This window comes from Protomyctophum bolini, assembly GCF_963924005.1.
Source record: "Protomyctophum bolini genome assembly, chromosome: 9".
NCBI lineage: Eukaryota > Metazoa > Chordata > Actinopteri > Myctophiformes > Myctophidae > Protomyctophum > Protomyctophum bolini.
In genome coordinates this window covers 1496557-1506556 of record NC_137870.1, presented here as the reverse complement: position 1 = coordinate 1506556, position 10000 = coordinate 1496557, and the positions used below count along the sequence as shown (strand labels likewise).

Sequence of the window (10000 nt, the reverse complement as noted above, 5' to 3'; positions counted from 1 at the left end):
AACACACTGTCAACCTCTCTCTCTCTCTCTCTCTCTCTCTCTCTCTCTCTGACACAGTGATCTGGGTGGGAGACAACACACTGTTAATCTCTCTCTCTCTCTCTCTCTCTCTCTCTCTCTCTCTCAATTCAATTAGCTTTACTGGCATGAATGTAATATATAAAAAACGACAGTATTGCCAAAGCATACAATGCAGATGACAATGAACAACACGTATAGTGTTGTTTTCTCATTGTGTGACATGCAGTCACATACTGTAACAACATGTATAGTGTTGTTTTCTCATTGTGTGACATGCAGTCACATACTGTACTGTAATAATGACAATGAACAACATGTATAGTGTTGTGTTCTCTGTGTCCCTCATTGTGTGACATGCAGTCACATACTGTAACAACATGTATAGTGTTGTGTTCTCTGTGTCCCTCATTGTGTGACATGCAGTCACACACTGTAACAACATGTATAGTGTTGTTTTATCATTGTGTGACATGCAGTCACACACTGTAACAACATGTATAGTGTTGTTTTCTCTGTGTCCCTCATTGTGTGACATGCAGTCACATACTGTACTGTAATAATGACAATGAACAACATGTATAGTGTTGTTTTCTCATTGTGTGACATGCAGTCACACATACTGTGCTGTAGAGCCAGCTGTGCTGCAGGTCCCTCTCCTAAACACAATGACTTGTTTGTCATCTGGTTCCTTAAAATGTGGGATCGACAACTCAAATTTCCTAAAATCTCTCTCTCTCTCTCTCTCTCTCTCTCTCTCTCTCTCTCTCTCTCTCTCTCTTTCTTTCTCTCTCTCTCTCTCTCTCTCTCAAAACTTTGATGTAGGACACAGCGGGGCATTTATGAGGATTGCAATTAACTTCAGTTTAACCTCCCCCAAGCACGCACACACACACACACACACACACACGCACACACACACACGCACAGACACACACACACGTACGTACGTTGGCCAAGCGCGTCTCCAGCTGTAGGATCTCTTTGGCGTTCTCGGTGGCGTTGTGAGCTCCAGCATGCTCAGCAGTCGCTCCATCAGCGCCTTGTAGGCCGCCAAGATCTAGAGATGACATCATCACTAAGGGACGGATCACCATGACATCATCACTAAGGGACGGATCACCATGACATCATCACTAAGGGACGGATCATCATGACATCATCACTAAGGGACGGATCAACATGACATCATCACTAAGGGACGGATCACCATGACATCATCACTAAGGGACGGATCACCATGACATCATCACTAAGGGACGGATCACCATGACATCATCACTAAGGGACAGATCGATATGACATCATCACTAAGGGACGGATCATCATGACATCATCACTAAGGGACGGATCATCATGACATCATCACTAAGTTACAGATCGATATGACATCATCACTAAGGGACCGATCACCATGACATCATCACTAAGGGACGGATCAACATGACATCATCATGACATCATCACTAAGAGACGGATCTATATGACATCATCACTAAGGGACAGATCGATATGACATCATCACTAAGGGACCGATCACCATGACATCATCACTAAGGGACGGATCACCATGACATCATCATGACATCATCACTAAGGGACGGATCATCATGACATCATCACGGTGGTGACGATATAGAGCGTTGTAGTCCCGCCCCCTTTGAAGGCCCAGGAAACAATTGAAAAAGTATTTATTTAAAGTTGTGTAGGACTCGAACGAAGCCGATCGTGACAAATCGTAACATACGATTAGAAAACATGATTAGAAAGAAGAAAAACAACAAGAAAACACTTTTCATTGTTGTCTTTCTTCTTTGTAATGATTTGTTCGGCCCAAAACATTGTGTTTGTCGTCATTTTTAAAGGTCTTTAAATAAATACTTTTTGAAAAGTCTACGAAATGTCTACGGGGGGGGGGGGGTAATGAACGGGGAATTATTTGCTGGGCCTGTCGGCGTCACGAAAGGGGGCGGGACTGTGGCGCTCTATAGCAGGAGACAGACAGACAGACAGACAGACAGACAGACAGACAGACAGACAGACAGACAGACAGACAGACAGACAGACAGACAGACAGACAGACAGACAGACAGACAGACAGACAGACAGACAGACAGACAGACAGACAGACAGACAGACAGACAGACAGACAGACAGACAGACAGACCTTCACACTGTCCTCATCCTGCCCCAGGTACAGAGATCTTTCAGGAAGAGTGAGACCCTCTTGATCGATCTGAGAAAACACACACACACACACACACACACACGCACACGCACACGCACACACACACACACACACACACACGCACACACACACACACACACACACACACACACACAATATCAATATGGGTTGAAATGATGTTATCTGCATGGTGGGCAGACACACACAGTCGACCAGCAGAGAACATCGACTAACTAACAGCGGTTCCCAAACTTCCCAAAGCCAAATGAAGGAGCCCCAAAATGACACTAATTAGCCCCGTGGACCCTCCGTTTGAAGAGATATGCCTGCAGGGACCCACATAAGAGAAGATTTTCTACGGCTCTAGCGGTGGTCCTCAACCCGTTTAATGTCAAGGACCCCCAGTTTGACATGCATTAGTCTACGGACCCCCATTTAATGGCATTTCTACCTTTTATATTTCTACATTTATTGTAAAATCAATGTTCATTAAACCCATTTTGGGGCGGGAACCCTTTCTGGTGTTAGCATTATGTTATGCTTTAGCTATCGAAAAATAGCAGATCTACAAGCTCATAGCGTACGAGCTTGTAGGTCTGCTATTTTTTTTAAATCGACTGACACAGAAACACAGCTTTTTCAGAAAACTGTCATTTTCAAACAGACATTTTTTTAAATTTGATCTCAGGTCAAAATGGGTTAAGTATACCCTCTCAGAGTTACAGACCCATAAGAGGTCCATTCGGTTCCAAACTATCATTTAGCATGGGGACCCCCAAGAACTCCCTCGAGGACCCCTGGGGGTCCCCGGACCCCACTTTGGGAACCCGTTTGCTATAACAGATTGCGTTGCCGCGTGACGCGATGACAGAAAACAGCCTCGACCGGCCGAGACCATCCACCAACAAACCTCCAGGATTAGAGGCAGCGTGTGAATATGAATATGAATACAGTACTCACAGAGGCCAATGTAAACACAATGCAGAACACTATGCTACAATGTGGAACAATTAATACGTGTCCTGATGCACGCACACGCACACGCTATAAATACAGTAAATAGATGATGTAAAACTCTGGCACACAGCTACACACACACACACACACTCACTTGCAACCACAGTATCACACCATGGTTAGCAGGAACGAATAACTGCACCATTTTGGGATATTTGTGCCGCACGCACGGCCGCTCATTATTTCGCGGCGAAAGGCCCGGAGATTTTTTGTTTTATTTTGAGGGTCGGCATGGCACTTTTTGTTGCCCCTCCTCTCGGCGTGTTGCCCTACGCGCAGGGCGTGTTGCCCTACGCGTAGGGCAACACGCCCTGCGTGCGTAGGGCGTGTTGCCCTACGCGCAGGGCGTGTTGCGCGTATACGTAGCGACGGCACTGATGGTTAGTTCCATGCTGTGTCTTCATAGCGGTACATGACAGTGACAACCAAAACCATGTGACTTCCATTGGAAATGCATTGGAGCGTCCATTAAACACGGACAGGACAGCCGTCTCAACAGTGTGACTGAGGCCCAAGCCAGCACGCACGCACGCACACACGCAACGTCACGCAACGTCACGCAACGTCACGCAACACACGCAACACACGCACACACTCACGCAACACACGCAACACACGCACACACTCACGCAACACACGCAACGTCACGCACACACTCACGCAACACACGCAACACACGCACACACTCACGCAACACACGCAACGTCACGCAACACACGCAACGTCACGCACACACTCACGCAACACACGCACACACTCACGCAACACACGCAACACACGCACACACTCACGCAACACACGCAACGTCACGCAACACACGCAACACACACAACGTCACGCACACACTCACGCAACACACACAACGTCACGCACACACTCACGCAACACACACAACGTCACGCACACACTCACGCAACACACGCAACGTCACGCACACACTCACGCAACACACACAACGTCACGCAACACATGCAACGCACGCCGTCTCACCCTGATGGCGTTCCTGGAGGAGTTCTTGTCGTCCACGTTGACGGTGAGCGAGAAGAAGACGGTGGTGCTGAACACGCCCTGCGTGCGGTACAGCATCTCGTTGAAGTCCGGCCTCCGGGGGGCGCCCTCGTCCTCCCGGCCGGCCGCCGCCCGCGGCGCCCCCGCCAGGTCCCAGCCGCCGCAGCTGTCAATCACCTCCGTCATGGGGGAGGAGCCTAGCCGGTCGATCTCCTCCATGTCGGCGCAGGAGCGGTAGAAGTCCTTCACCTGATTGGTCGGTTTGAGGACAGCAAACGTGTTAGTGCTTCACCTGATTGGTCGGTTTGAGGACGGCAAACGTGTTAGTGCTTCACCTGATTGGTCGGTTTAAGGACAGCAACATGTTATAGTCCTTCACCTGATTGGTCGGTTTGAGGACAGCAAACATGTTAGTCCCTTCACCTGATTGGTCGGTTTGAGGACAGCAAATGTGTTAGTGCTTCACCTGATTGGTCGGTTTAAGGACAGCAACATGGTATAGTCATTCACCTGATTGGTCGGTTTGAGGACAGCAACATGTTAGTCCTTCACCTGATTGGTCGGTTTTACATCTTTACTTTCATAGTCTTTCTGAATGGTTTTCATTTAGTTTACATAATAACACAATAACAGAAAGCATGTCAATACATCACGTACATAAAAAGTAGTTATCATGAAACATGCGTAAGCTAAGAACGTAACAGTGGAATATCTATATAATGAAACTATACATATAAACTATACTACTATACTATACTATACTAAACTATAGAGCGTCGCAGTCCCTCCCCCTTTCAGAACAACGAGTGGCCCATTCATTTCTCCCATAGGCTTTTCCTAAAGTATTTATATAAAGACGGTTACGCCGCGGACAAAGCCAACTCGGATCGTGACAAATCATGACAATGAACACTATGTTTTGGGGCCGATCAAAAGAAAAGAAAAACAAAACAAATAGTGTTGTCTCCTGCCTTTATTTTCTTCTTTCTACTGATTTGATCGGCCCCAAAACATTGTGTTTGTTGTCATGATTTGTCACGACAAGAGTTGTCTTTGTCCGTGGCGTATAAACGTCTTTAAATAAATACTTTCTGAAAAGTCTATGAGGAAAATAAACGGCGATTTATTTTCCGGGTCTCTCGAGGGGGCGGGACTGCGACGCTCTATACTATACTATACTATCAAACCAATCGGTGCTGGAAGTCCCTCGGAGCCCGGGAGGTCCGGGGCGAAGTTCCACCGTTGCCTAATGGCGTCGTAAATAGCTCATTTTACACTTGATGAAAATAGCCGATCTACTGGCTTGTAGGTCGGCTATTTTCAGCATGCAACCAAGTGTACAATGACTCATACATACTGGATCTCTGGTCCCTTTCCTAACATTTTAGTCCAGCTTTTTATTTGTTTTACGGAATTGTCAATATATTATTTTAGTCTGCCGCTATTTAGTCAAGAGCCTTCAGCCGCTCTGCCCCTCACCTCTGGAACTCCCTCCCCCCCACTGACATCAGAAACATGGACTCTATCACCATATTTCAAACCCACCTCAAAACCCACCTGTTTAGGCAGGCCTATATGACTCTGTGTGACCTCTGTGTCTTCTGCTGCAAGCTGTGCCCTATAGTTTTGTTCTGCTTTAAAATTAAAATAAAATTATCCCACGATTTTGTAACCCATTTTTCACCCCTGTGTCAATCATCTAATGTGATCCTGGGCGCTACACACCCTCCACCAACCTAGTCCCCATATATGGGGGACAAGGGGAGACCAACCTAGTCCCCATATATGGGGGACAAGGGGAGACCAACCTAGTCCCCATATATGGGGGACAAGGGGAGAGCAACGGACTTGAACTCATGCTCCCTTCATGCCTGAGTGTCCAAGTTGCTCCTTTACACCTGACAGGGGGGAGTTTCCCTGGTTGGACGTAGCGCGTGGAAGGAACACGTTATTCCAACCAGTTCCTTTCCCCTCCATCAGGCGCCCCGGCTGGCCAGGGGGAGGCAGTTTAGAGACCAGGATTACTGCATGTTTTTTGTGAGGGTACCTACCCTATGGGACAGGGGGAGAACATGCAAACTCCACACAGAAAGGCCCTTTCGTTTTGTTCTGCTTTTAACTGTGTTCTTGTACTGTGTTTTTAACCTGTACGGCGACCTCGAGTGCCCTGAAAGGCACCTTATATTAATAAAATGTATTGTTATTGTTATTATTATTCTCACCTTGCGCTCGGCCGAGCTGGGCCCGCGCCGGCGGACGGGCTCCAGCAGGAGGCGCCGCAGCTTCTCCTGGTTGTGCTCGCCGATGGCGGTGATGATGCCGTAGCTCAGCTTGTCCTCGGGGATGGCGTGGCGCCGCAGCCAGCCGCCGCACGCGAACGAGTAGAAGTCCTGGCAGGGCTGGATGGTCGGGTCGATGTTGGCCTGCACGAAGCGGGCGGCGCGCAGCAGCGAGCGCTTCTTCTGTTAGGGACACACGTTTACTGTTTAGGACATTTAGATCTTCTGTTAGGGACACATATTTACTGTTTAGGACAATTAGACCTTCTTCTGTTAGGGACACACGTTTACTGTTTAGGACATTTAGACCTTCTTCTGTTAGGGACACACGTTTACTGTTTAGGACATTTAGACCTTCTGTTAGGGACACACATTTACTGTTTAGGACATTTAGACCTTCTTCTGTTAGGGACACACGTTTACTGTTTAGGACATTTAGATCTTCTTCTGTTAGGGACACACGTTTACTGTTTAGGACATTTAGATGTTCTTCTGTTAGGGACACACGTTTACTGTTTAGGACATTTAGATGTTCTTCTGTTAGGGACACACGTTTACTGTTTAGGACATTTAGACCTTCTTCTGTTAGGGACACACGTTTACTGTTTAGGACATTTAGATCTTCTTCTGTTAGGGACACACGTTTACTGTTTAGGACATTTAGATCTTCTTCTGTTAGGGACACACGTTTACTGTTTAGGACATTTAGATCTTCTTCTGTTAGGGACACACGTTTACTGTTTAGGACATTTAGATCTTCTTCTGTTAGGGACACACGTTTACTGTTTAGGACATTTAGATGTTCTTCTGTTAGGGACACACGTTTACTGTTTAGGACATTTAGACCTTCTTCTGTTAGGGACACACATTTACTGTTTAGGACATTTAGACCTTCTTCTGTTAGGGACACACGTTTACTGTTTAGGACATTTAGACCTTCTTCTGTTAGGGACACACGTCTACTGTTTAGGACATTTAGATGTCCTTCTGTTAGGGACACACGTTTACTGTTTAGGACATTTAGACCTTCTTCTGTTAGGGACACACGTTTACTGTTTTAGGACAATTAGATGTTCTTCTGTTAGGGACACACGTTTACTGTTTAGGACATTTAGATCTTCTTCTGTTAGGGACACACGTTTACTGTTTAGGACATTTAGATCTTCTTCTGTTAGGGACACACGTCTACTGTTTAGGACATTTAGGGACACACGTCTACTGTTTAGGACATTTAGATCTTCTTCTGTTAGGGACACACGTTTACTGTTTAGGACATTTAGACCTTCTTCTGTTAGGGACACACGTTTACTGTTTAGGACATTTAGACCTTCTTCTGTTAGGGACACACATTTACTGTTTAGGACATTTAGACCTTCTGTTAGGGACACACATTTACTGTTTAGGACATTTAGACCTTCTTCTGTTAGGGACACACGTTTACTGTTTAGGACATTTAGACCTTCTTCTGTTAGGGACACACGTCTACTGTTTAGGACATTTAGATGTCCTTCTGTTAGGGACACACGTTTACTGTTTTAGGACAATTAGATGTTCTTCTGTTAGGGACACACGTTTACTGTTTAGGACATTTAGATCTTCTTCTGTTAGGGACACACGTTTACTGTTTAGGACATTTAGATCTTCTTCTGTTAGGGACACACGTCTACTGTTTAGGACATTTAGGGACACACGTCTACTGTTTAGGACATTTAGATCTTCTTCTGTTAGGGACACACGTTTACTGTTTAGGACATTTAGACCTTCTTCTGTTAGGGACACACGTTTACTGTTTAGGACATTTAGACCTTCTTCTGTTAGGGACACACGTTTACTGTTTAGGACATTTAGATCTTCTTCTGTTAGGGACACACATTTACTGTTTAGGACATTTAGATGTTCTTCTGTTAGGGACACACGTTTACTGTTTAGGACATTTAGACCTTCTTCTGTTAGGGACACACGTTTACTGTTTAGGACATTTAGATCTTCTTCTGTTAGGGACACACGTTTACTGTTTAGGACATTTAGACCTTCTTCTGTTAGGGACACACGTTTACTGTTTAGGACATTTAGATCTTCTTCTGTTAGGGACACACGTTTAATGTTTAGGACATTCAGATCTTCTTCTGTTAGGGACACACGTTTACTGTTTAGGACATTTAGATCTTCTTCTGTTAGGGACACACGTTTAATGTTTAGGACATTCAGATCTTCTTCTGTTAGGGACACACGTTTACTGTTTAGGACATTTAGACCTTCTGTTAGGGACACACGTTTACTGTTTAGGACATTTAGATCTTCTTCTGTTAGGGACACACGTCTACTGTTTAGGACATTTAGATGTTCTTCTGTTAGGGACACACGTTTACTGTTTAGGACATTTAGATGTTCTTCTGTTAGGGACACACGTTTACTGTTTAGGACATTTAGACCTTCTTCTGTTAGGGACACACGTTTACTGTTTAGGACATTTAGACCTTCTTCTGTTAGGGACACACGTTTACTGTTTAGGACATTTAGATCTTCTTCTGTTAGGGACACACGTTTACTGTTTAGGACATTTAGATCTTCTGTTAGGGACACACGTTTACTGTTTAGGACATTTAGACCTTCTTCTGTTAGGGACACACGTTTACTGTTTAGGACATTTAGATCTTCTGTTAGGGACACACGTTTACTGTTTAGGACATTTAGACCTTCTTCTGTTAGGGACACACGTTTACTGTTTAGGACATTTAGACCTTCTTCTGTTAGGGACACACGTTTACTGTTTAGGACATTTAGATCTTCTTCTGTTAGGGACACACGTTTACTGTTTAGGACATTTAGATCTTCTGTTAGGGACACACGTTTACTGTTTAGGACATTTAGACCTTCTTCTGTTAGGGACACACGTTTACTGTTTAGGACATTTAGATCTTCTGTTAGGGACACACGTTTACTGTTTAGGACATTTAGATCTTCTTCTGTTAGGGACACACGTTTACTGTTTAGGACATTTAGACCTTCTTCTGTTAGGGACACACGTCTACTGTTTAGGACATTCAGATGTTCTTCTGTTAGGGACACACGTTTACTGTTTAGGACATTCAGATGTTCTTCTGCAGGGCGGTGGTTCGTTTATTATTTACATTTACTATATTTTAGACATTTAGGGCTCCATTTTCGTCACCCCTAAACCCCTTCTTTGCCTTTATTTACTATTTTGAAAATAGGTTTTGAATATAGTTCAACTAGCCGATTTACATTGATCCGTTGTGAGCTTGTACATCTGGCCATTTTAACTATTCAAAAATGTTTAGCAAAATAGTAAAAAAAAAGGCAAAGAAGTTTAGGGATAAGGGGTATAGGGATAAGGGGTTTAGCGGTGACGACAATGGAGCACCAAAACAACCCCTCCAGTACCAAAACCCCTCCAGTACCAAAACAACCCCTCCAGTACCAAAACCCCTCCAGTACCAAAACCCCTCCAGTACCAAAACCCCTCCAG

At 45.0% G+C, this 10000-nt stretch overlaps 1 protein-coding gene across 1 annotated transcript in view; it reads right to left on the bottom strand.

Annotated features, from left to right (window-relative positions):
• Window positions 1-10000, bottom strand: part of LOC308321081 (endothelin-converting enzyme-like 1) — a gene marked incomplete at its 5' end in the record, with an annotated part of 49247 nt that overhangs the window by 38233 nt on the left and 1014 nt on the right. The window contains 5 exon segments of the mRNA XM_080771872.1: window positions 969-1033; window positions 1036-1078; window positions 2186-2254; window positions 4214-4480; window positions 6454-6693. Coding sequence (XP_080627998.1) covers window positions 969-1033; window positions 1036-1078; window positions 2186-2254; window positions 4214-4480; window positions 6454-6693 — 684 coding nt within the window.